Genomic DNA, 26,274 nt, shown 5'->3' with positions numbered 1-26,274 from the left:
GCTAGCCGTGGACGGGGGTAATGTGAAGTCTTTGGAGGGCTGTGGCGGGGGAGCATGGCGCAAAGAACACCTGTGGTGCTTCGGGCAGCTGTATGTAGGAAAATATACTTTATTGAGTATGAAAAACGAACGCAGCGGTCATGGCCGGAGCCCCTCCCTCCCTCCCTCCCCCCCTCCCTCCTTGGGCGGTGGGCTTTGGGCTGGTGGCCCCCTCCAGACAGGCTGGGCCAGGCGAGGCCTTCAGGCGGCGCTGTCATTGTCGTCGCTGGAGGAGCTGGGCAGGAGCAGCTGCGGCGGCTGAAGCGGCTGCCGTGGGCGCCTGGTGCGCCTGGGGCGCGAGAAGAGACGGTGCTTCATGACAGCTGCGGGGAGGGAGAAATAAGAAGAAGGGAGGAAGAGAAGGAGGGAAGGGAAGGAGGGAGAGGAAGGAAATGGGAGGGAGGGATATGAGGAAGGGAAGAAAGAGGAAAGAGGGAGAGAAAAGGGAGGAAGTAAATAAGGGAAGGAGAGAGGGAGAAAGGAAGGAAAAGGGAGGAAGCGAGGGAGACGGGAAGGAGGGAATAAGGGAATGGAAGGAGAGAGGATGAAAGGAAAGAAGGAAAGGAGGAATATGAAGGAGGGAGAGGGGAGGGAGGAATAAGGGGAGAGAGGAAGGAAAGAATATGAGGGAATAAGAGAAGGGAATGGAAGGAAGGGGAGAGGAAGGAAGAACGGAATATAAGACATGAAAATAAGGGAAGGGAAGGAGGGAGAGGGAAGGGAAGAGATGGGAAGAAGGAACGGAGGAAATGAAAAAGAAGAAGGGAAGGGAATTAGGAAAGGAGAAAGGAATAGAAAAAGGAAGGAAGGAAAGGAGAGGAGGGAAGAATGGAATAAGGGAAGGGAGGGAAAGGAAAAAAGGAAGGAAGAAAAAAAGAAAGGAGACAGGAAAGGAGAGAAAGGGAAGGAGGAAGGAAGGAGATGGGAGGGATGGAGGGAGGAATATGAAGAAGGGAATAAAGAGGAAAAGGGAGAGAAAAGGGAGGGAGGAAGTAAATAAGGGAAAGAGGGAGAAAGGAAGGGAAGGAAGGGGAGAGAGGGAGGGAAGAAGGGAAGGGAAGAAGGGGAGAGAAGGAAGGGAGATGGGAAGAAGGCAGGGAAGAAGAGAGGAAGGAAGAAGAGAGGAAGGGAGGGAGGGAAGAAGGGAAAGAAAAGCAGAAACAAAAAGGAAGAGAAAGGAAAGGAGAGCAGAAGGAAGGAGATGGGAGGAGGGAGGAATAAGAAGGGAATAAGAGAAGGAGGGAAGGGAAGGAGGGAATTGGGAGGGAGGGAAGAATAAGGGAATAAAGAGGAAGGAGGGAGAAAAAAGGGATGGAGGAAGTAAATAAGGGAAGGAGAGGGAGAAAGGAAGGAAGAGGGAGTGAGGAAGGAAGGAAATAGGGAGGAATATGAAGAAGAGAAAAGGAAGTGAATAAGAAGAAGGGAAGGAGAGGAGAGGAGAAAGGAAGGAAGAGTAAAAGGAAGGAAGGGAGAGAGAGAGAAGGAAGGGGAAATGGAGAGGAATGGGAAGGAGGGAGGAAGGGAGGGAGGGAATAAGGGAAGGAGAGAAAGGAAGAAAGGAAAGGAAATAGGGAGAAATAAGAAGAAAGGGAGAGAAAAGGAAGCGAATAAGAAGAAGGGAAGGAGAGGAAGGGAGAAAGGAAGGAAGAGTAGACGGAAGGGAGAGAGGAAAGGAAGGAAGGGGAAATGGAGAGGAATGGGAAGGAGGGAGAGAGGAAGGGAAAGAAGGAAAGGAGCAAGGAGAGGCAACAGAAGGAAGAAAGGAGGGAGGGAGAGGGTGGCATCAGAGGGTGGCACCAACTGGCTCCGTCCAGAAGGCTCTGCCCTCAGGGGGCGGCTGGTTCTGGAAACCCAACAGTGCGGCCAGTGCTAACTGGCCTCCATACCAAGAATTCACTTTTTTGGGGGGGAGGGGGGCTTTAGCCAGAGGAGCTGGCAGGGGGATTCTGGGAGTTTGGCCACCCCCTTCTTAAAGCAGAAGTCCTCCACCATGGCCCCTTTAAGGCTTGTGGACTTCAACTCCCAGAGTTCTTCCACCAGCCACATCGGCTGAGGAATTCTGGGAGTTGAAGTCTACAAAGTCTTAAAGGGGCCATGGTTGAGAAAGGCTGGCCCCCAGAACCTGATTGGCACCTGCCATGGCGATCAAAACCCTGCCCGTTTTTTTTTTTTAACTTCGCCCCTTTCCTAAACATTCAGGAGTTCTCAATTCAACAACCTCCACAGGGACTTTTTTTGTCACTAAATGAAGCAGCTGCATCCGATTTTATGACCTCGTCTGTCAGCCGGCCGTTAAGCAGCTCCCTGCGCTCGGGAAATGAATTGCACGGTCCTTAAGAATGCCCATCGGGGTCAATTAAGTCGAGAACGCTTGCTTGGGCAGTGGGATGGACTAGATGACCTACAAGGCCCCTTCCAACTGTGATGATCTGTTTAATCTGTTTAAACTGCCTGTATTCGGCAGGACACTCCCCAAATTGAGCACAGCTGCCTCTCCCACCCACCCCCTATCCTCCCACCCACCCCGCAAAGACACACCCTGGTCCCACAGGCCCGACTTACTGGCCACCGTCTCGCGCCCTTCCTCGCTGCTGGTCATCCAGTAGAGGCTTGGCCCGCGGCGGCATTTCCGGTGCAGACGGGTGTAGAGTATGGCTAGGGTCAGGAGCACCAGCAAAAAAATTAGGGCGCTGGCGGCCCAGGCTGCTTCCTCTGTGCGGGGGGTGGGCACACGGAGACCCTCCGGACGAGCCTCCGCTTGCTGGGCCACTACGGTAGCCCGCTGGCTGTCTGGGCATCGGCACCCGGCCTCGTGTGCTGCACCGGCCTCTGTGGTTGCGGTGGGCAGAGGTGGTCGTGCGCCTCGTTTGGTGGCACCCCCGTGCCCAGGGACCACGCTGGCACTGCCCGGGAGATTCTGGAGGGTCCTTCGGGCCAGGTCAGCTAGCTTCCAAGGGTCCTTCTCTGCCCTGAAGTTGAGCCAAGCTGAGGTCAAGCGGCTTTGGTCCTCTGGGGCACGGCCGGCCTTCGATGCCAGTCTCTTGGTGTCACTTGGGGCAGGGCGAGGGAGGAAGACGGCACGGCGGCGTCTACCGTGTGCCCACAATGGCTGGACTATGGGCAGCCTCTCCCAGAGCGGGAGCAGCTTCTGGAGGGACAGGAAGGAGTTTGCGTTTGATTTTAGTATTTTTTATCTTTCGCTTCATCGCTAGTCCAACCCGAGACTAGATTAGAATTAATTTTACATTTTAACGGTTATTGCACAAGATATTTGTACCCAGAGGACACACTATTTAATGGAAGATGGGATGGTTTGTCTTAAAATAATAATAATAATAATAATAATAATAATAGCAACAATATTAACAATATTAACAATAGCAATAATAAAATAATAATAAAATGATGATGAGGAATGAGGAGGAGGAGGAGGAGAAAGAAGAAAGAACAAAAAAGGAGGAGGAAGAGGAGAAGGAAGGAAGGAGGAGGAGGAGGAGAAGGAGAATACCAGTTCCTAGGTCCTTGATTACGACTCAGGTTGTTGAGCTACCAACCACCAGCCCCAACAGCTATGAATCTCTGTAAAGATTAACCAATAATAATGAGGAGGAGGAGAAGATTAACAGAGTTGGAAGGGACCTTGTAGGTCATCTAGTCCAACCCCAGCCCCCGTCCAAGCTGGGGATCCTGCCTACACCATTTCTGACAGAGGGCAGTCCAGTCTCTTCTTTGAAAGCCTCCAGGGATGAATTGCATCCTTAAATTGCCTCTTAAATGACAGGTCCTTGACTTGCGGCCACAATTCAGCCCAAGATTTCTGCCGCTCAGTGAGATGGTTGCTAAGTGAGTTTCAGGGGGCCCATTTTATGACCTTTGATGCCATGGTTGTTAAGTGAATCACCGCTGTTGTTAAGTGAGCAACACAACTGTTCAGTGAATCAGGCTTCCCTGTTGTCGGAAGGTCGCACAAGGGGATGACGGGAAGCTGCGACCGCCATAAATATGAGTCAGCGGCCAGATTTTTGATCACGTGACTGCGGGGATGCCGCTAGTCACAAGTGAGATTAAAAAAACAGTCACCATCTCAAGTTGTCTTTTTTTAAGGGCCGTTTGCAGCTTTGAATGGTCACTAAACAAATGGCCATAAGGTGAGGACCAGCTGCAAACACATCCTTGGGGAAATGTTAAGCTTCTTTTCTTTAGTGACTTTTCCCGCTTTGCTTTCCAAAACTTCTCCCCTCCTATTGCAAACGCTCCTCGCTTCCTTCATCGAAATTCCATAGAATAACAAAGAGTTGGAAGGAACCTTGGAGGTCATCTAGTCCAACCCGCTGCTCAATTATTAGCCTCTACCTAGAATCACACTCACAGCCTCCTGATTGTGAGGCAAGAGCTCTACCTCTAGGAGCTGCTTCCTTCTTGGGCCCCCTGGCATGACACCCCAAAACCTGTGCCCCCCGCCCCTTATTTTACCTGCTGCCCTGGGCACGCACCTCCGCTGGTCCCCTTCGGCAGCCACCGACGATGGAGACGGGTGTCCAACCCAGGGGCAGCAAAGGCCACTTCGACTTTGGCCGTGTGGAAGGTGGAGCCCCTGGGGATCCAGGTGAGAGGCTGAAAGAGAGGGAGGGGAAGGGAAGGGTGTCACCTATACCTGCCCTCCCTCCCCCCCCCCCAAGGTCTCAATGACAGGAGCCCCCACCTGCACTCTGGGGAGGGGGACGATGGGCCCAGGCGGGCAGAATTGGGCGAGGAAGGTTTAAAACGAGGCAGGGGGCGGCAGAAGGGATGGTGGGAAGCGGGGAGAGAGAGAGTTGGTCACTTTGGGGAGACCGTGCGCCCCCCACCTGGCCGTTTGGGGTGTAAGGCCCGAGGAAGCTGCCATCTCTTAAGGCTGAAGGAGGGGGGAGGAAGAGTCAGGGGTCTCGTCCCAAGGATCCCTTTGGGGAGACAGGTAAGACGAGGGATGGAGGGAGAGAGAGAGAAAGACGGAGGGAGAGATGGAAAAGGGAGAGAGAAAGAGGGACCCACGGAGAAAGAGGGGGAGAGAGAAAAAGAAAGATGGAGAAAGAGGTGAGAAAGATGGAGAGAGAGAGATGGAGAGAGGGGAGAGAGGGAAAGGGAGAAAGAGGAGAGAAAGAGATGGAGAAAAAGGGAAAGATGGAGAGAGAGAGAGATGGAGAGAGAGATGGAGAGAGAGAGAGAGAGGGAAAGGGAGAGAGGAGAGAAAGATGGAGAAAAAGGGAAAGATGGAGAGAGGAGAGAGAAAGATGGAGAGAGAGATGGAGAGAGGGAATGGGAGAAAGGAGAGAAAGATGGAGGGAGAAAGATTGAGAAAAAAAAGGGAAAGATGGAGAAAGGTGAGAGAAAGATGGAGGGAGAGAGATGGAGGAGAGAGAGAAAAGAAAGGAGAGAGAAGGAGAGAAAGAAAAGATTGAGAAAAAGGGAAAGATTGAGAGAGAAGAGAGAGAGAGAAAAGAGAGAAAAAGGAAAGAGAGAGAGGGAGAGAGAGGGGAGAAAGGAGAGAAAGATGAGAGAAAGATGGAGGGAGAGAGGAAGATGGAGAAAAGGAAAGATGGAGAGAGAGGAGAGAGAAAGATAGGGAAGAGAGAGAAAGGGAGAAAGAAAGACTGAGAAAAAGGGAAAGATGGAGAGAGAGAGAGAGAAAGATGGGGAAGAGAGAAAGAGGGAGAAAGATGGAAAAGAGAGATGGAGGAAGGGGAGAGATGAAAAAGAAAGATGGAGAGAAGAGAGAGAGAGAGGGAAAGATGGAGAGAAAGGGGGAGAGAGAGAAAGAAAGAGGGAGAAAAGTGGAAAGAGGAAGAGAGAGAAACGTCTGCAAGGGAACCACCAAACTTCCAGGACTTGCCAGCTCAAGAGGTCCTTGGCGCATCGTAGCCTGGTGAACCCGCACAAATGCACCTCCCCATCCTGGCACCCCCCCTGCCCCCCTGTTCCGCCCAAGGGACCTGCCCTTCCCCGCTTTGGCACCACGACTCCTCCTGCTCCGTCGAAAGGCATCCCCAACGCCTGCATTCAAGACGTTAACCACCACCAAACCACGACGAACGGCTTCCATGGGAAGCAAGGAAGGGGGAGGAGGGGGCTGGGACCCCCCATTTGGGGATGGGGGTGGGGGGGGTTGAAAGAGAGAGGCTCTCCTTGTGCCCATCCTTACCTTCAGCCAGTCTTGGGGAAGAGGGTCGTTCAATCCCCCAGGCTGCCCCGACGTTGCCTTTGGAACCACTGCGGGGAAACACAGAACGGAAAGTGGGCAACACGCACCTCTCCAAACAGCACCCCCCAAAATCTGGGGCCGTAACTTAAAAAGCAGCCCCAGGTGGAGCCACCTGCACCCCGTAGCTGTCGTTCCCCCCATTCAGAGTGAAATTGCACGAGAGCACGCAAGTTTTGCTGGTTCCACAAGACGCTTCAGCAAAGAGAGAAGGGATTCCGTGAGGTCCGAAGGATCCCACCACCCATCTGCTCTACGGAACAGAGTGGAGCCCTGTGTTAGGGAGTACCGGGGTGTCCTTAACTTACAACCTTGCATTTAGTGGGAGTTCACTAGTGAACTTAACGACGATACTCGTCATGCCCTGGTTGGAGTCCGATTCTGAGGGGGGAGATTGAGCAGCCGACAGGGAGTGGGAGTGGGGCTGTGGTGGCTGTGGAGGAAACTGGGGAAGGGCACCGTCCGGCTGGGCAGTCAGAGGAAGACCCGGGCCCACCCCCTCTTCATCCTAGGGCACACAGGAAGGAATGGAGAAAGGAGCAACATGGCTTACGGGAGAGGAAAGGGCCCCGATCCCCTTCATGGGCTGCAGCTGGGAAGACTTGTTTAAATGGGCAAACTGCGCATGGCAGAGTTGCTGGAAGCAAAGTGTGCATTATCTTTGTCGAGGTTGATCTGGGTTTTGGTGTCCTCCCAACTGTGGGTGCTGCATCCGATGAAAGTCTGCAATTTATCATCCTGGCCTGCCGTGTTAATTACTTCAGTGTGGTTTGTGTTCTAATTATCTTTACTTTGGGTTCGGACTGCATTTCTGCCCTTCATAGGGAAGAGTTTGATCTCCAGCCGAAGATAATTGGACATTGGGGGCCAAGTTGGAGGCATTAAAAGGAATTTATTCTACTTTGGTGACTGTTATTTTTGTCTCACGCCCCTTTGGGTCATCACAGTACTAAAGAAAAATGACTTATCACCATTGTTCACACTTAACAACCATTGTAGCATCTCCATGGTTGCACGATCAAAATTCAGAGGCTTTGGCAATCTGACTCGTATTAATGACGGTTGCAGTGTCCCGGGGTCATGACCTCCTGATACGTCAGTGGGGAAGCCAGATCCGCTTAACAACCGTGTCACTAACTTAACAACAGCAGTGATTCACTTACCAACCGTGGCAAGCAAAGTCGTACAATGGGGCAAAGCTCCTTTAGCAAATGTTTCACTTAGCAACAGAACGTTTGGACTCCATTGTGGTTGTAAGTCAAGGATTGCCTGCATTTATGACAGTCCCAGTGTCCCCCAGGGATCACGTCAGCCCCCTTTTGCGACCTTCTGACAAGCCAACGGGGAAGCCAGATTCGCTTAACGACAGTGTCACCTGCAGTGATTCGTTTAACAACTGCAGCAAACACGGTCGTAAAAACAGGGCAAAGCTCAGTTAATAACAGCCGTCTTGCTTAGAACGGACATTTTTGTCCTTTGTTACGGTGACAATTTAAGGATGACGCCTATGTCAGCTTGCTGGTTTGACAAGGGGCTTCAGCGGAGAGGATGAGTTCTGTGAAGCCCGGAGGATCATGGCACCCGCTGTTCTCAACGGAGCAAGAGCGTGACGCAGAGCGTCGGGGAGTCCTCGCACTTGTGACCACTCACCTGTCGCTCGGAAGGTTCTCCTCAGCAAAATTCCTCTGGTCCACGAAGATGGCCTTGGTCTCCTGGAAAAAAAGGGGGGAACCGTGGCTGAGCGCCCCAAAAATGGCCTCTTATCATTTGCAGACCCGGGGAAACCCACTGAGGCAGGTCAGAAAAGTTCAGAGACCCCTCCAGGCCTCACCCCTCTTTGACATCTCCAGGGGTCTGTCTGCCATCTTGAAAAAAAATAATTAAATTTTTATTGAAAATTAGATATTAAAAACATTCTGAGCGTGATCTTTTGACATATATCAACAGTTTTTACATTATAATAGCAGAATGTCATCCAACAATATTAACATTTATGTGTGTGTGTGTGTATACACACACACATCTATATACTGTACATCCGTACATTGTAAATCTTTGCATCAGTTTCTATCTTAGACATTTTGTTGCAGTACAAACTCTTTAATTTCTATTTCACATTTTTTTGACTTCCTTTCATATCTCTCCAATTGTAAAAAAAAAATTTCCCTATATTTCATAGAATTCTGAAGGATCTCGCTCCTTCAGTTCTAAAGTTAAGCTATCTAACTTGGTGCAATGTAAAAAAAAAATTTTATTATTACTTCGTCGTTTGGGATTTCTTTTGATTTCCATGTTTGGCCAATAGATCATCTTGCGGCTGTGATAATGTGAATAATTATCTGCTTTTTTAAAAGATTCGCATTTGTTATTCCTAATAGGAACATTTCTGGTGTCTAATTTATTTTTAGGTTTCACATTTCCTCTAACCATTGCCAAATTTTGTGCCAAAATTCTTGCATTTTCTAGGCCTCACCCCTCTTTGACACACGTCAAGAGGGGAGGGACTTTCCAAGGGTCTGGCTGCCATCTTGAATTTTTTGACACCCCCACATCCCCGGTCTCCATTCAGACCCCACCCCCCAACCTGCTCCTTTTCAACTCCTTTTTTTTGACTCAAGAAAAAAAGGTGGAAAAATATTAAACCCCAAGGAGAAGGAATTGCTGCTTCACTTTTGCCTTCTCTGGACAACGTGGCCACCGACTCTGCCCCCGTGGTTTGAAAATGGGTGGCAAACTAGGGCTTTATAATAAAAGCTTTTTTTTTTTTCAGTGTTTCTCAATTGGGGGGCATTTAAGAGGTGTGGACTTCAACTCCCAGAATTCCTCAGCCAGCTGTTTGAGAGCCTTTAAGATGTGTGGACTTCAACTCCCAGAATTCCTCAGCCAGCTGTTTGAGAGCCTTTATGATATGTGGACTTCAACTCCCAGAATTCCCCAGCCACCTAATTGAGAGCCTTTAAGATGTGTGGACTTCAACTCCCATAATTCCCCAGCCACCTAACTGAGTGCCTTTATGATGTGTGGACTTCAACTCCCAGAATTCCCCAGCCACCTAATTGAGAGCCTTTATGACGTGTGGACTTCAACTCCCATAATTCCCCAGCCACCTAATTGAGAGCCTTTAAGGTGTGTGGACTTCAACTCCCAGAATTCCCCAGCCACCTAATTGAGAGCCTTTAAGATGTGTGGACTTCAACTCCCAGAATTCCTCAGCCAGCTGTTTGAGAGCCTTTATATGTGGACTTCAACTCCCAGAATTCCTCAGCCAGCTGTTTGAGAGCCTTTAAGGTGTTTATAATGTTTAGAATAGAATATAGCTGGAAGGGACCTTGGAGGTCTTCTAGTCCAGCCCCCTGCTCAAGTAGGAGATTCTATACCATCTCAGACAAGGGACTTGTCCAGTCTCTTCTTAGAAACCTCCAGCGACTGAGCTACCCACAACTTCTGGTGGCAATAGTTCCACTGGTTAACTGTCCTCACTGTCATGTGTGGACTTCAATTCCCACAATTCCAGTTCATTGAAAGCCTTTGTGAATAGGTGGACTTCAACTCCCATTAGGCTGGCTGGGGAATTCTGGGAATTGAAGTCCACGCATCTCAAAGTATATTTCCGTCTCTGAATAAGGTCTCTGTTTGTGTCTTTGTGTGTGTGTCATATGATTATTTGCACAGGAAACGGGGAGTTTTCCTCTCCCGAATGCCAGCCTTGATGCCAGTCTCTTTTGCTTTTTGGCTGCCCCACATCAGCTCCCGATTTGGGCTCTTGGGTGGTCTTTCTCAAGGAGTTGTGGGGGGGCTTTGCCCCTGGGGAGAAGTGCCAAGGCTCAGCCCCCTCTGCCAGCTGCGCACCTGGCAACCGCTGCGGGCAACAGGTGGCGCTGCCAACCCGGGATTCTGCTTGGCAAGTTGGGGCAGACTGAGGCTGCCACTTGGGCAGCTGCTGATTGGTCCAGGGCAAAGAGGGAGGGACTCCTGGCTTTCTGGGCAGCCAATGGGGAGGAAAGGAAACACCCACCCACCCCAGAAATTTCAGAAATATAAGCAGAAAACAGACGCTAATGGTGAGTGGCTGGTGGGTCTTAAACTCCACCAGATTCATCCAGGAAAGGAGGAGCATTTTGCAAGAACTGGGCAGATGGCATGGCGATAAATTTAGAGGGTTTTTTTTTCTTCTCACTTCTAAAATCTTGTTTGGGGGTGCATAGAGGAGCAGGCAGCAGTTGGGCTGGTTAGGGGTTTGAAGCCTGCCCCCCACCTCTTAAATAATTTCTAAGATTCGTTGCCTCTTTGGGATGTCGTTCACTGCTTTTATGCTTTTCATATTTTATTTGTACACTGCCCAGAGTCCCTTTTGGAGGGAGGTGTGTGTGTGTGCGTGTGTGTGTGTATGAGAAGAGAGAAAGAAAGAGGGAGAAAGAGGAGAGAAAGAAATAGAAGAGAGGAGGAGATTAAAAAAGAAAGGAGGGAAAAATGAAAGAAAAAAGAGAAAGGGAAAGGAGAGAAAAGAGAGAAAGGAAAGGAGATAAAAAGGAAGAAATAGAAGAGAGAGAGAGAGAGATTAAAAAGGGAGGGAAAATGAAAGAAAGAAAAAAGAAAGGGAAAGGAGAGAAAAGAGAGAAAGGAAAGGAGAGGAAAAGAAATAGAAGAGAGAAGAGAGAGAGGAGATTAAAAAGAAAGGAGGGAAAAATGAAAGAAAGAAAAAGAAATGGAAAGGAGAGAAAAGAGAGACAAAGGAAAGGAGATAAAAAGAAAGAAATAGATGAGGGAGAGAGAGAGAGGTAAAGAAAAATGAGGAAGGAAGGAAAAAGAATGAAAGAGAAAGCAAGAAAGAGAAAGAAAAGAGAAAGGATAGGCGAGAAAAAGAAGAAATGGAAGAGAGAAAGGAGAAAAGAGAGAAAGAGGATGAAAGCAAAAGGGAGATAAAGAAAAAAGAAAGGAATGAAGACGAATGGAAAAAAGAGAGAGAGAGAGAGAGAGAGAGAGAGAGAGAGAGAGAGAGAAGAGAAGAAAAGGCACCCATAAAAACGGTGACACTTGATAATCAACGATCAGTTAAGGAGACCCAGAACTTGCCTGAGCAGGGGTTGGACTAGAAGACCTCCAAGGTCTCTTCCAGCTCTATTTTGATTGATTGATTGAGAAGCGACCCCCGTCCAAAGCAGACAAGCGAGTTGGGGGGGCAGCGCTGCTCGGTGGGGCAAGGAATGGGGGCAGGGCAGGAGGGCTCAGCCTTGGTCCGTCTATTCCTTTGCCCCCTCTCTTTCCGACCCCCAAAAAAACAGCCCGACGACCCTTCCTGGGGCTGGAAGAGGCAATTCCGGCCTTTGAGCCAGAGCCCCCCCCACTTTCCAATGCCTCTCCTAAAAAGCCCACCCCGCTTACCCTGTGGGGCCAAGTTTCTAGTCCCTAAGGTAAGCTACCCCTTCAGCTACCGATTGGCAAGACCGACGGACCCCCACGTGGGCAAACCAGCACTACGGACGAGCTCGGCTGGGCTTTTTTTTTCTTTTTTTTCTTCTTCCCTCTCTGGGTCCCTTGAGGGCATCCATACCACCCCGGAGGCCTTTTTTTTTTTTAGGGCACTCCCCTTCCTTGCAAAGCGGCGGAGGTGGTGGTGGGGGGGGAAAGAGAGAGACGGCGATGGGGTTTCGGAGCGGCTCTTTGGGGGGGACCCAGAACCGGATGTGTGAAGCGGGATTGAAGTGGTCTAGGGCAGGGGTCTCCAACTTAGGCCACTTTAAGACTTGTGGACTTCAACTCCCAGAATTCTCCAGCCAGCATAGCTGGCTGGAGAATTCTGGGAGTTGAAGTCCACAAGTCTTAAAGTGGCCGAGGTGGGAGACCTCTGGTCTAGGGTTTTCCTGCCTGAGCAGAGAGGGGTTGGACCAGAAGACCTCTTAGGGTCCCCTTCCGGCTGTATTCTGGCTGATTTGACTTGAGTCGGGGGTCGCCTTTCCCATCCTTGTCCTGGAGGCCCCCCACACACACACCCCTCCCGCCCGCGCGCGACACGTGGCTTGCAAAGGTCGTGGGAAAGCAGAGACCTCGCCTCCAGCCGGGGTGGGGGGGTGGGGGGGACACAACCCCGACCCGGATCCCCGCCAGGCCCGGTTGGCACAACCCGCCAAGCCCCTTCCCAGGGTCTTGAGGGGGAGGGCCGCCCCCACCCCCGATCCGCCTCCGACGCCCCCGCCTCACCTGCCCGCCGCTGCCCGACCGGCTCAGCAGCATCAGGAGCAGCAGCAGCAGCTGCACCGGCGCCCCCGGAGGCGGCCGCGGCTCCCCCATCGGGCCACGCCGCCCCCTCCTCCTCCTCCTCCTCTTCCTCTTCCTCCGGGGCCAGCCGAGGCCGGCCCACCGCCCAACCCAGCCTTTGCCCTGCCCTGCCCTGCCCAGCCGGGGCGGAGTCGGGGCGGGCTTTCCCCCTCCGGCCGAACCCGATCGGGCCTTGCTGGACTGGAGTTTCCCAAAAAAATTTTAAAATAAATGCGAAGCGGCGGTGAAGATACAAAGAAAGTGAACGGAGAGTTGGGAAGGGACCTTGGAGGTCTTCTAGCCGAACCCGCTTGCTCGAGCAGGAGCAGCTTTCTAAAGCGGAAGGATTCCCGACCTGGGTGGGGGAAACCGGGAAGCCTTCAAGCAACGCGGCAAAGGGGAAGCGCGTTTATTCTGGGACCATTAATGAACGAGGGGGGTTTAATTAATCCGTGGGACGATTTGCCTCCGGAGGTTGCGGATGCTCCAACACTGGAACGTTTTACCAAGAGGTTGGATGACCCTTTGTCGGAAGGGCTGTAGGGTTTTTCCTGCCCAAGCAGGGGGTTGGACTAGACCACCTCCAAGGTCCCTTCCAACTTCTATTCTCCTTCCTTCTCTATTCCATGCCATTCTATTCTAATTCTATTCTGTTCTAATTCTATTCCATTCCATTCTTTCTAATTCTATTCTAATTCTATTCTATTCCATTCTATTCTTTCTAATTCTATTCTATTCCATTCCATTCTAATTCTATTCCATTCTATTCTTTCTAATTCTATTCTATTCTAATTCTATTCCATGCCATTCTATTCTTTCTAATTCTATCCCATTCTATTCTTTCTAATTCTATTCTAATTCTATTCTATTCCATTCTATTCTTTCTCATTCTATTCTATTCTAATTCTATTCCATTCTATTCTTTCTAATTTAATTCTATTCTATTCCATTCTAATTCTATTCTAATTCTATTCCATGCCATTCTATTCTTTCTAATTCTATTCTATTCTTTCTAATTCTATTCTAATTCTATTCTATTCCATTCTATTCTATTCTAATTCTATTCCATGCCATTCCATTCTAATTCTATTCTAATTCTATTCCATGCCATTCTATTCTTTCTAATTCTATTCTATTCCATTCTATTCCATTCTATTCTAATTCTATTCTATCCCATTCCATTCATTCTTTCTAATTCTATTCTATTCTAATTCTATTCTATTCTGTTCTGTTCTATCCTATTCATTCTAATTCAGTGACAATTCCTAGTCGCCATGATGAGAAAAAAACGACAGGGAGGCTCTGGAACAGAAGCCTCCAAACTTGGCAACAAGTGTTAAAAAGTTCCCATCTCCACAACTCTTCTTGGGGACCTTCCTGGAATGAAAACGTGCAGCTGGAACAGCTGTTTTCCTAGGGGGTCTTTAGGGGGGGTCTTCCAGCCCAGGATCCTCCCTGCCTGGAGCTCTTCACCTTTGGATCCCTGAAACGTTTTCAGAAGGAAAATAATAACAATAATAATTAAAAAAAGACTATGGGGTCCTTGGTGCTGTCTGAGCTGGGTGGTTTCCTTGCAGACGTTTCACGACCCAACTAGGTAACGTCATCACTGCTGGGAGGGAGGGGTTTGTGGGGGTGTGTGGAGGATTGTAGGGTCCTTTGATGTTCTCTCTTGGTGGTTTTCCTGCAGACATTTCATAACCAAACTAGGAAACGCCATCAGAAAAGGGAGGAACGGCAGCATGGGGAGATCCTTGGTGCCGTCTGAGCTGGGTGGTTTTCTTGCAGACGTTTCATGACCCAACTAGGTTACATCGTCAGTGCTAGAATGGAAGGGGGTTGTGGAGTGGAAGAGGAGAAAAGGAAGAGGAGGAGGAAGATCGTGGGGTCTCTATTGCTTCTCTGAGCTTCCTTGTTTTCTTGCGGACGTTTCGTGACCCAACCAGGGAACATCATCAGTGCTCGAAGGGGGGTGGGGTTTGTAGAGAAGAGGAGGAAGAAGAGGACTGTGGGGTCCTTGGTGCTCTCTGAGCTGGGTTGTTTTCTTGCAGATGTTTCATGACCCAACTAGGTAATACCATCAGAGAAGGAAGGAAGGAAGGAAGGAAGGAAGGAAGGAAGGAAGGAAGGAAGGAAGGAAGGAAGGAAGGAAGGAAGGAAGGAAGGAAGGAAGAAGATAATTGGGTCCTCGGTGCTCTGAGCTGGGTGGTTTTCTTGCAGACATTTCAAGACCCAACTAGGTAACACCATCAGGGAAGGAAGGAAGGAAGGAAGGAAGGAAGGAAGGAAGGAAGGAAGGAAGGAAGGAAGGAAGGAAGGAAGGAAGGAAGGGGAAGATAGTTGGGTCCTCGGTGCTCTCTGAGCTGGGTTGTTTCCTTGCAGACGTTTCATGACCCAGCTAGGTAACATCATCAGGGAAGGAAGGAAGGAAGGAAGGAAGGAAGGAAGGAAGGAAGGAAGGAAGAAGGGAGGAGGGAGAGGAAGGAAGGAAGGAAGAAGGAAGGAAGGAAGGAAAGAAAGAAAGAAAAAGAAAGAAAGAAAGAAAGAAAGAAAGAAAGAAAGAAAGAAAGAAAGAAAGAAAGAAAGAAAGGGAAGATAGTTGGGTCCTTGGTGCTCTCTGAGCTGGGTGGTTTTCTTGCAGACATTTCATGACCAAACTAGGTAACATCATCAGTGCTAGAAGGAAGGAAGGAAGGAAGGAAGGAAGGAAGGAAGGAAGGAAGGAAGGAAGGAAAGAAAGAAAGAAAGAAAGAAAGAAAGAAAGAAAGAAAGAAAGAAAGAAAGAAAGAAAGAAAGAAAGAAAGAAAGAAAGAAAGAGAAGATAGTTGGGTCCTCGGTGCTCTCCGAGCTGGGTTGTTTCCTTGCAGACGTTTCATGACCCAACTAGGGAACATCATCACTGCTGAAAGGGAGCCATGTTTGATCTGCTGCCTTATTGTAATCTAGGAGGGGAGGCTGTTTTCTTCTTGGTGTATCCTCGATTAGGCTGCTCTTTACTTTCAAGCCACTTTCAAACCACTCTCAAACAAACCAAGACCAAACCCCCACCCCCTACTAGAACATAATGCTGTTGCCTAGTTGGGTCATGAACGTCTGCAGGGAAACCCCCCAGCTTGGGGAGCCAGGGAATCGCTGCGCGAGGCAGGCCAAAAGGGAGCTCCCAATTCAAACCAAGCAGAGGTGGAAAAAAACCCGCTTTACGCCCCGATTCCGAAAACTTGGGTCTCAGAAAAATCTTAAAGTTACGTGGCTAACTGGCCTCCCCGACGAAAAACCGCCCGGCGCGGGAGAAAGGCCGTCTCGTAACGGGCGTCGGAAAAGAGCACTTACCGACAAGCTGCGTTTGCCTCCCTGCTCTGCGAGTCTCAGAAAAAAAGCACAAAGCTCACGGAAGATGTTTTTTTGGGGGACACCCTTCCAAGAGAACCCCTTCTCGACTCCTTTCCGCACACCAAGAGCCGCGCACCGCGCCCAACACTTAAGACCAAGGCAGCCCGGGTGGAGTTTTGGCAAATTGTTTTTACTTAAAAGATTAATTTTATGGAGAGGCTGGCACAGGTGGATGTACATGGCGGGGGCGGGGGTGAGGGGGGAAGGCAAATGGCTCCCAACACGAATCTCCCCTGGCGACGAGAAAAAAAAACCCCGTCCGACGTCCGCCTCTCTTTCGCTGTCCGAAAGCAAGCAAAGCTTTTCTCTTTTTGAGCGGTGGGGCGGTCGGGTGGGTATGTCCAGAGGCAAGTCCTGGGTTGTTGTCGTTGTCGGGTGGGCATGTCCAGAGTGCAAGTCCTGGGTTGTCGTCGTTGTCGTCGGTGGGAGCTGTTGCCCGCATCCTCGAATAAACCAAAGTTGTGTCCCAGGAGGAGGAAAAACTTGTCGAGATGCCCACCCGGGCCGGGCTGAGCAGATCACCCAGGGAAGCTGACGGGGGGGGAGTTGGTTGAGGACGATGGGTGCGGGGCTTACTGCCCTCCCCTCCTCCTTGCAAGCGGGTTCATTGGCTGAACGGAACCCCCCCTCCCCAGCCCACCCCCCAAAAAAAGAAGAGAGCTCAAAAACAATCCCAGGACTTAGATCCAGACCGGTCAAGCCAGAAAAGGGGGGGACGGGGGCTGCTCTGTGGCTCCCACTCAGCCCTCCTCCACGTTGGCGACTACAGCTGTGTCCGATTCAGGTGTGTGTGTGTGTGTGTGTGCGTGTGTGTGTCTCTCCTGTCCCCCCTCCGTCTCTTTTTCAAGCCAGGCTCCAGGACCCCCCTCTTTCTGCTCCCCAGTCAGAAGCCGAAATGAGAAGCAGGTGGGGAGGTGGAAGATGTAGCCGAACCGAAGGACCTGGAGTGGTGTGTGTGTGTATGTTGTCTGTGTGTGTGTGTGCGTGTGTGTTCTTTTTTAATTTAGCTAAATTAAAAGTCACACCGATTTTTTAAAAAAAGAAAGAAAGAAAGAAAGAAAGTGTGACACACACGAGAGTATATTCTTCTATACAGGTGTGTCACTTTGACGTCTCTGAGCCCTATAGGTGTGTTAAAAGGCAAATCCTATAGTTAGTAGCTAGTGTTGGCTTTTATTTTATTTTTTTTTAAAGTGTGCAAGGAAAATAATGTACAACAGAACGCCGGGTGGGGCAGCAGCTGGTAGCGATTCGAACCGACTGCTCCCGTGGGCGCCCACAGCGGGACCGCTTTCCCAGCCATGGCACGGAGGGTACCTTCCCCCCCCCCTCCGACCCTGAGGACATCTACCTTCTGGGGCCCCACAACGGGCCCCCATGTGGCTCCTCGGAGACCGAGTCGCCACAGAAGCCGAGGTGCCCGCTCGCCGCAGGCTTGGCGAGGACTGGCCCTCGCTCGCACGCACGCAACGCCTCGCCCGCGACCGACGTCTCCAGCAGCCGGGAGTCCCCGTGGCAAGTCAAAACCCCTACAAATGTTTGCGGTTGGACGTGTAAACGAGGGGGGGGGGGAAAAGAATAATAATAATAATTATAATAATAAATGCGGCAAGCCCAATAAAAACTGGCAAAACGTAGTGTCAGGAGCAGAGACTCCCGGTCTCTTGGCGGTGGCGGTATTAAAGGCGGGGTGGGGTGGCGACTTTATGGCATCGTTCACAAGAACCTCTGGCATCCGGTTGTGGTTTGGCGGTGGATCGGAACGATTTGGGCGGAGAGCAGGCGCGCCGGCTGGGAATGGGGGACCTGGCAATGGTGTTCTGAGACTGAACTTGGGGGAGATGTCACAGTTATTAAGCCACACACCTCCCACACCGAAAAAGAGGCTCTCTTGCCCACCCAACCACCCCCCGGGCTTCTCGTACACATGCTCACTCGCACGCCACCCAGCCCCTGGGGCCGAGCTGCACAAAGGGGGTTCGAGCAGGTGCATTTTACTAGTGCAGTTCTGTCCAAGCCGTCGCGGGGATTCTCCAGGCTGCGCGTCGTAGTGCAACAGAAGACGCGCAGGCGGACGCGGTCCTGGGGTGGGGGAGTGGAGGTGGGGCGCACATGCGCCATCGCGGCCTCTCCCGATGGGCAAGGTTCTGGGGAGCTGCTTTCCCTCGGAGAGGTGTTGGAGGGGGCGGCTGAACCGACACGAAAAGGAAAGGCGCCGGGACTCCAGGCCCCACCGGGCAAAGTTACCCGCGGAGCTAAAGCGGGTGGGGGGGAAACCCTCTCGCCTTCCTTGAGCTGGAGAGAAGGCGGGGACCCTGCTCTCCCCACAGCCCCGAGGGGGTGTGTGTGTGGGGGTGGGGGTGAGGCATTGCCACCCCTTCTGCCTTGCACGGAGCTTCCTTAAAGCCGGTGCTATGTCAGGCGAGAGAGAGAGAGAGAGAGAGCGCCACGCTACAGCCAAATACTACGACATTCCAGATAGCAAACGCGGAACGCAAGACTTGCCGCGCGCGAGAGACGGGCCCCGCTGAACGGCAGCCCCCCCCCTTCCCTTCCCCAAGCCTGCGCTGCCGGGGACCGGTTCCTGGGGGGTGGGGTGGTGGTGGTAGGGGAGGTGGAGAAGAGGCCTTGTTGGCAGTTCCTGCGGGCGGGCAGACGGCGCCGGCGGGGTGGCCCAGCCCGTAAAAAAGGGGGGGCACCGAACGGAAGGTATTATGTGTAAGACATGTGTGACCCATTGGAGATTTGCGAGGTGACGCTGGCGCTGCGGCTCATGCCCGGCTCTGTCCGTCCCCCGGAAGGCGTCCGCCTCAGGGCCTGGGGGCTGTTACGGACCCCGAGCGAGCCGCCCCGTGGCACTGCCTGCAGGGGCCCCGAAGGGTGTCCCCACGGCTGGGGGCCCCCTGGCATGGGATGGCCCCAGGCCTGTGGCTGGCTTGCCATGGGGTGGCCCCAGGGAGGGCCCGGACCTCCCGAAGGGTGGTGGGACCAGCTGGAGGCTCCGGGGTAGCTGTGGCTGAAGGCCTCGGGGGAGAGATTGGAGAGCAACATGTTGCCGAAGCCCAGGCGCATGCTCTCCGAATCAAAGGCCTCGATTTCCCGCGCCTGGCGCTCCAGCAGGCCTCGGATCCGCTCCGTGCGCTCGTTCTGCAGAGCCAACATCTCTTCCTCGATCTGGACAAAGGGGGGGAAATAAAATAACATTGGGAAAGAAAGAAAGGAAGGGGTGGGTGGGGGAATGTTACCCAGAGGCCAAACTCAAAACGTTTCTTGAGGGGCTCCGGAGCCTCCCCGATTTTCCCCTCCGGGGTTAAGGTAGCAGGGCTCCCTCCCCCCACCCCCTTTGGGCTGTGGCTCTTTCGTGCGCAAGCTGAAAGGCATCATGCATTCACAGCCGTGGGAAACCCTCCGGGCTGCTCCGCCCGGCTTTGCCCTCGAATGGAGGGGTCAGCCACCCGCGGGCTCCGGAGCCTCGTGCGGCCCTTTTAGGGCCCTCTGCTGGGGTTCCCTGTCGGGTGATCCCACCACTAGCCTAGCCCTCCCCTCTCCATCACTCCTCGCTTGGCCTGAGAAGGTAAAACACACACACACACACACGAGAGGGAGGGAGGGGACAGAGAAAGAGAGACCCACAGAAAACAACACAGGAGCCACAAAACCAGGGTAGACGTGGCGGCGGGGTGGTGGTGTCGTGTGCCATGTGACTGATCGGCAACGTCCGCCAGAGTTTTGCGGCTCCTGGTGTTTTCTTTCCAGGGGGAAAACGGGTCCAAGTGGCTCTTGGGAGTCTGTTGGAGGTTGCAGACCCCTGCCCTAGAAAGACGGGAGGAGAAGGGCGGGGGGCGCAGGACCAACATCCTCGGGAGGGGAAGGATTTACAGAGTTCAAGGAGTAGCCGGGAATAGCAGTTTGATTGCTGACCGTTCAAAAGTTACAACAGTGCTGGAAAAAGTGACTTATCACCTTCCCTAACCCTGACCCAATCTTATTATTTATGAATTTATTTGTCATTACACTCGCAAGCGGGTGCAATAGTTCAAAGAGCTGATGTCCCGGATGAGAGGAGTCATTCAATATATTAATATATTATTACACGGTGTGACCTGCCAGAGTATGTTCACGAACAGGAATCGAGAATAGCAACTAAGTCAGCCAGTGAGAGCTGTTTGGAAACTGAAACTAGAAGTCGCCCCGGTGTGGCTCGATAATAAGCTCTGCAACTCTGCGAAGCTCTGAGTCTGTCTATTGAAAACGAAACCGCTTCTCTCCTCTTGCCTGTCTGCTGAACTAAAGCGAAAGAGAAACTAGCTTGCTTGCTTGCTGAAGACTGGAGCTCTGCTCTGAAGTTACTTGCAACGTGTTTCCGTCTGAGTTTGCTCCGTGTCGGAGAAATCTACAACTGGTTTGTAAAAATTGACTTATTATGTTTATAGAGATGTTAAATGAAGCATCAGCCACCTGTGTTTGTTTTTCTGGCGCTGAATTAACACTGCAAAAAAACTCTGGACATGACACACCGGCCCTGCAAACCTATCATACTATGTTGACATGAAGTTATTTTCCGTTCAGGAGTCTGACAGCCACGGGTAGAAACTGTTCTTTGGCCTGTTGATGCGGCTGGCTCTGCTTCTCTGTCTCCCACCCGATGGTAGGAAAGTGAAAGAGGGCTGACGGGTGTGTGTGTGTGTGTGTGTGTGTGTGAGTCGTCCCTGAGGATTTTCCTCGCTCTTCTAAGGCAGCGAGTCCTAGTGAGGTTGTTAGGGATAACAAGGTTACCTAACGTAGTTTGGGTAAAATAATATACATAAACTATGATAGTAAGTTTAAGTGTGTGTCACTTGAAACTGCAAAGCATGGAATTTTGGGGTGCGGTTGTGAAACCGCCATAAGAGGGAGAAAGAGAACCTGCTGGATTGCTGACGATTGCTGGTTTGATGGATTGATGGTTTGTTAACTGCATGTTTATCCCTACTGCTGAGTTGCTGAACGTCGAAGGAAGAAAAGAGGTTTGACTTCTTCATATCTCTACTGCAAGGAGATATATTATTGGACAGATATTTGTAAGTTTACTGACCTCTTTTTCCACACTGGACTTTGCAACTGAATAATCCTGGACGGACTGAACTAGTGAATGATATATGGACTGTTTGACTATGCTATAACTCTTACTGGAATAAACTATTTAACTAGCACAGTATATCTGTTTTACTGAGCGTAAGTTACAAAAAACGTTTATCTCACATATTTTGCCTGCCTGCCTGACTGCCGTGCAGATTCTGCTAGAGGCCATCTAGCAGTGTCGGGGAACAGCCCACGATGCTGTGGGCTGTGCTCACCACCCTCTGTCGTGTCTTTCTATCCCTGGCTGTCGAGCAAGCGTACCGTACCGTTACGCAATACGGGAGGACGCTTTCTCTTGTGGACCAGAAAAAAGGTGGTGATGGGTGCGAAAAACGGTCCCAGGTCACTTATTTTCAGTGCTCTTGTAATTTTGAACAGTCGCTAAGGGAACTGCTGTACGCTGAGGACTTAACCTGTATTTGCGGAGGGCGGAAGGCGAATTTTAAAGGAGGGGAATTGCCAGGAAGTTCTGGTCACCCGGACTGACCCAACCTCTCGGACCGGCTGTAGCTCTTCCCCAGAGGAGGAGAATTTGGCCCCAAAGGGGTAGAAGGGAGACCCCCCGCCCCACCCCGTACCTTCTGTTCCAGGATAGCCCTCCGCAGGGAGACCCTCTGCTCCAGTTCACGCATCTCCCGGTCGTGCTGGGCCTCGGCCTGCATCTTGATTTTGCTCTGGTAGGCGTTGAGCAGCTCCAGTTCCTGCTGTAGTTGCATTTTCAAGACCTGGCACTCCGCTTCCTGGGCTTCGTCCAGACGCAGCTGAGACACAAGAAGGGGAGGGGGGCGCGTGCATGTGACGGGTTTGCTCCAGAGGGATCGGCCTGTTGTGGTTCGCCGGAAGACGGCGCGGACGGCAGCGGAATCGGACAGTGGGGAAGAACGGGACCAGTCTGGGAGTTCTGGAGAGGACTCGACGAGGGTCCCGCGTCCGACGCAGAGATGGGGCCAGGACCATCTGGGAGTGGGGTGCTGACTCCGGAGTCTGGCAACAGCAAGGCAGAGGAATAAAGGGAGCCTGTTCCCCATGGGCGTGTGCGCAGAGCTGCTAGAAGGCGAGAGCAGCTGAGACAAAAGGGGCGACTTGGGAGTAAGGCTGGGAGATGATTGCCTCTCCCCTAAGGGATAAAGGACAGACAAAGGTCAATAAACCTTTGCAGGAAGCAAAGTCGTTTGCTCTGCTTGGATTAATCCTCGAAGCTCTGTACTTCGGTTGTTTTTTTTATAATTCATTTGGCCCTCTAGCTGTTGGCAGCGATTCAAAGGAGAGAAAGGTGGGTGCTTATCTCGAGGAACTATTTGGGACTCATTACAGGCTGGGAAGGAACATAATTCCCAGCGTTGAAATAAAACGAGAGTTGTTTGGACTAAACGTGTGCTTAATTACGGTCTCGGGAAGCCTTGGTCAGAACACTGCTCAACCTTGGCCCCTTTCAGATAGAGGGGTTCCGACTCCCAGAATACCCCACAGCCAGCATGCTTTAAGAAGGATCGCTGGTGATATTCAGCCGGTTTGCACCCGTTCAATAGAATCGGTAGCTAACTTTTTGGTCGGTTCAGCAAACCGGCTAAAGCCTTGCCTCCCAGCCACTCCTTGCCTCTCCCAGGCCCTCCTCACCGGGCAGCTCATCTGGACGGCCAGCGGCTCACCTGAGCTTACTAGAGCCACTTTGTGCCATAACATCACCCGAGGGGAGCAGGAGCAAAGAGGCTCCCTCCCTCCCTTTTCTCTGAGCCTGCACCGTTCAAGGCATTCCTTTTCCTTTTCGGAGTCCGAGCCTCCATATGACTACCGCCACGGGGTACCAGCAGCCACAGTGGAGCTACCCCAGGAGGTTCAGGCAGGGCTAGTACTCCTGTCCCTCTCTGACCCTCCTCGACTCCCTCTTTTCGGTCTCTGCTGGCCCCTCTGGCAGCGGCAGGGAATAGGGCATTTCCCAGCAGCTGGGGGGGAGAGGGAGAAGGGGGCAGCCATTAGCAGAGAGGGGAGAGTGCGAGGTTGGTGCTTCAGGGACGAGTGGCCAGGAAGCGTCTGTGTCTGGTTCACCGGGCATCTCTTTAGCCAGTTTTAAATTATTTGAATCCCACCACTGAGAAGAGTGGACTTCCACTCCCAGAATCCCCAGCCAGCCTCCTTTAAGAAGGGTGGGCTTTCACTCCCAGAATCCCCCAGCCAGCCTGCTTGAAGAGGGGTGGGCTTCCACTCCCAGAATCCCGCAACCAGCCTGCTTTAAGAGGGGAGGACTTCCACTCCCAGAATCCCCCAGCCAGCCTGCTTTAAGAGGGGAGGACTTCCACTCCCAGAATCCCCCAGCCAGCCTGCTTTAAGAGGGTGGGCTTCCACTCCCAGAATCCCCCAGCCAGCCTGCTTTAAGAGGGGAGGACTTCCACTCTCAGAATCCCCAGCCAGCTTGCTTTAAGAGGAGGACTTCCACTCCCAGAATCCCCAGCCAGCCTGCTTAAAGAGGGGTGGGCTTCCACTCCCAGAATCCCTCAGCCAGCCTGCTTTAAGAGGGGAGGACTTCCACTCTCAGAATCCCCAGCCAGCTTGCTTTAAGAGGGGAGGGCTTCCACTCCCAGAATCCCCAGCCAGCCTTCTTTAAGAGGGAGGACTTCCACTCCCAGAATCCCCAGCCAGCCTGCTTTAAGAGGGGAGGGCTTCCACTCCCAGAATCCCCCAGCCAGCGAGACTTAAGAGGGGTGGATTTCCACTCCCAGAATCCCCCAGCCAGCCTGCTTTAAAAGGGGAGGACTTCCACTCCCAGAATCCCCCAGCCAGCCTGCTTTAAGAGGGGAGGACTTCCACTCCCAGAATCCCCCAGCCAGGATGCTTTAAGAGGGGTGGGCTTCCACTCCCAGAACTCCCCAATTGGGAAATTCTTAAAGGGGCCAAGGTTGAGAAAGGCTGCCCCAGAGACCCCGCTAGAACTGCCCCCCCCCTCCCCCAGTCAAGAATCCTCACCGCTTGCGTGGAGAGCATCTCGTTGATGCTGTGGTCGTACTGCTCGGCCAGGATGGCCAACTTGCGGGTCTGCTCCTCCTTCAGCCGCTTCAGCACGGCCTTGTGCTCGCTCTTGGGCGTGGTCTCCAGCAGGTGGTTCCGCAGGGCCTTGTACTGCCGGGTCTGGATCTTGCAGGTGTCCTGGAACTGTTTCTTGATCTGAAGCTCCTTGGACTGGGAGGGCAGGCAGAGAAAAGAGACAGGGGGGCTCAGGAAGGCAGAGGGCACAGGGGGGCATCCCTGCCCACCAAGGATGGAGGTTCCCCCAGTGGTGCGGGAGAGCGTCCCCCTGCCTCATGCCTTAGTGGACAACCAGCGATATAGGAGCCAGCCGGGTGCAGCAGCAGCAGCCAAAAAAGCCAACACAGTTCTAGGCTGCGTTAACAGAGGGGTACAATCGAGATCAAGGGAGGTACTAATACCACTTGAGTAAGGCCACACCTAGAGTCCTGCATCCAGTTTTGGTCACCACACTATAAAAAAAGATGTTGAGACTCTAGAAAAAGTGCAGAGAAGAGCAACCAGGATGATGAGGGGACTGGAGGCTAAAACATACGATGGACGGTTGCAGGAACTGGGCCTGGCTGGTCTAGGGAAGAGAAGGACCAGGGGAGGCAGGTTGGCAGCCTTCCAGTATCTGAGGGAGCGGTTGCCACAGAGAGGAGGAATGGGTCAAGCTATTCTCCAAAGCGAAAGAAAAGAAAGAAAGAAAGAAAGAAAGAAAGAAAGAAAGAAAGAAAGAAAGAAAGAAAGAAAAGAAAGAAAGAAAGAAAGAAAGAAAGAAAGAAAGAAAGAGGAAGAAAAGAAAGGAAGAAAGAAGGAAGGAAGAAAAGGAAAGAAGGAAGGAAAAGAAAAGGTAAGGTAGGTAGGTAGGTAGAAGGAAGGAAGGAAGGTAGGAAGGAAGGAAGGAAGGAAGGAAGGAAGACAGGTAGGAAGGAAGGAAGATAGGTGTGGTAGGTAGGTAGGAAGGAAGGATAGGAAGATAGATAGGTAGGAAGGAGAGATAGGAAGGAAGGAAGGAAGGAAGGAAGGAAGGGAGGAAGATAGGTAGAAAGGTAGGAAGGAAGGAGGAGGGAAGGAAGGAAGGAAGATAGGTAGAAAGGAAGGAAGACAGGAAGGAAGGAAGGAAGGAAGGAAGGAAGGAAAAGACATCTGAGCAAACTATGGATGGACAGAAGACATGTGCCAGTTTAAGGAAAAGAAGCTGTCCTCGGCTTGGAGGGGTTGGACTGGATGACCTACAAGGCCCCATCCAACTCTGTCAATCTGTTCAAACTCCCGTGCTCCCGAGGGAGCCCGCGACACCCCTCCCAGCCCCCTTCCCCCCGCCCCCGAAAGGTACCTTCAGGCTCTTGGGCTGCTGCCGGACCTCCATGACGTGCTTCCGCCGCAGCTCCCTCTCCCGCCGTTTGTTGTACTCCAGCTGGTTGGTCAGCTCGGTCTGGTGCTGCAGCCGAATGAGTTCGCAGCGCATCTTCTGGATGGTGCTGAGGTGCCGGAACTCCAGCTCTTGCATGGACTCGTGCTGGCGCAGCAGCATGGCGTGCTCCAGGTCCTTCTGGGTCTGCCTCTTGTTCAGCTCCTGGGTGGGAGGAAGGGGGCGCTCAGGAGGGGCTTCTTGGTGCCAGGAAGTGGGGTGCAGAAGGAGAGGAGGCCGGCAAGAGAGCCCAGGGATTTGCCTGGCTGGCTGAGAGGAGGAGGAGGAAGAAGGGGAAGAAGGAAGAAGAAGAAGAAGAAGAAGGAGGAGGAGGAGGGAGAAGAAGAAAGAAGAAGAAGAAGAAGAAGAAGAAGAAGAAGAAGAAGAAGAAGAAGAAGAAGAAGAAGAAGAGAGAAGAAGAAGAAGAAGAAGAAGAAGAAGAAGAAGAAGAAGAAGAAGAAGAAGGAGGAGGAGGAGAGGAGGAGAGAAGAAGGAGGAGGAGAGGGGAGGAGGAGGGAGGAGGAGGAGGAGAAGAAGAAGAAGAAGAAGAGAAGAAGAGGAGGAGGAGGAGGAGGAGGAGGAGGAGGAGGAGGAGGAGGAGGAGGGGAGGAGGAGTTCGGGATCCTTGGTGCTGTCTGAGCTTGACAGTTTCCCTACAGACATTTCATGACCCAACTAGGGAACATCATCAGTGCCAGCACCAGCACTAATGCCATTGAGGATGTTCCCTAGTTTGGGTCATGAAACATTTTGCAAGAAAACCAGCCAGCTCAGGGAGCACCCAGGACCGAACATTTCAACCCAGAGCGACACGTTG

General features: G+C 51.9%; 2 protein-coding genes across 2 annotated transcripts in view; both read right to left on the bottom strand.

Annotated features, from left to right (window-relative positions):
- Window positions 1–92: 92 nt before the first annotated feature.
- On the bottom strand, window positions 93–12,562 carry TP53I13 (tumor protein p53 inducible protein 13). The gene is made up of 7 exons (XM_087922931.1): window positions 12,473–12,562; window positions 10,124–10,254; window positions 7,925–7,986; window positions 6,218–6,285; window positions 4,513–4,653; window positions 2,602–3,187; window positions 93–362 (listed from the first exon to the last, which is right to left on the bottom strand). The coding sequence occupies exons 1-7, from the start codon at window positions 12,560–12,562 to the stop codon at window positions 241–243; spliced, it is 1,200 nt and encodes a 399-aa protein (XP_087779057.1). The 3' UTR covers window positions 93–240.
- A 3,472-nt stretch (window positions 12,563–16,034) lies between these two features.
- The window catches only part of TAOK1 (TAO kinase 1), a 95,221-nt gene continuing 84,981 nt past the window's right edge, over window positions 16,035–26,274 (bottom strand). The window contains 4 exon segments of the mRNA XM_087924155.1: window positions 16,035–19,093; window positions 21,619–21,801; window positions 24,002–24,214; window positions 25,383–25,622. Of these exon segments, the coding sequence (XP_087780281.1) occupies window positions 18,632–19,093; window positions 21,619–21,801; window positions 24,002–24,214; window positions 25,383–25,622 (1,098 nt within the window). The 3' untranslated portion in view covers window positions 16,035–18,631.

This window comes from Pseudonaja textilis, chromosome 1, assembly GCF_049901715.1.
Source record: "Pseudonaja textilis isolate UNSWEBS1 chromosome 1, rPseTex1.2, whole genome shotgun sequence".
In the NCBI taxonomy this organism is placed as follows: Eukaryota; Metazoa; Chordata; class Lepidosauria; order Squamata; family Elapidae; genus Pseudonaja; species Pseudonaja textilis.
The sequence above is the reverse complement of the archived record's forward strand: the minus strand, read 5'-3'. Positions and strand labels throughout refer to the sequence as shown.

Bases quoted from the DNA above. Each gene is read 5' to 3' on its own strand.
- TP53I13 (XM_087922931.1), bottom strand. From the start codon at position 12,562: ATGGGGGAGCCGCGGCCGCCTCCGGGGGCGCCGGTGCAGCTGCTGCTG. The intron at 3,188-4,512 runs GTAAAATAAGGG...CTGTCCCTCCAG, and splicing joins GTGCGTGCCCAGGGCAGCAG to AAGCTGCTCCCGCTCTGGGA. The intron at 363-2,601 runs GTAAGTCGGGCC...CCCTCCCCGCAG, and splicing joins AGGGCGCGAGACGGTGGCCA to CTGTCATGAAGCACCGTCTC.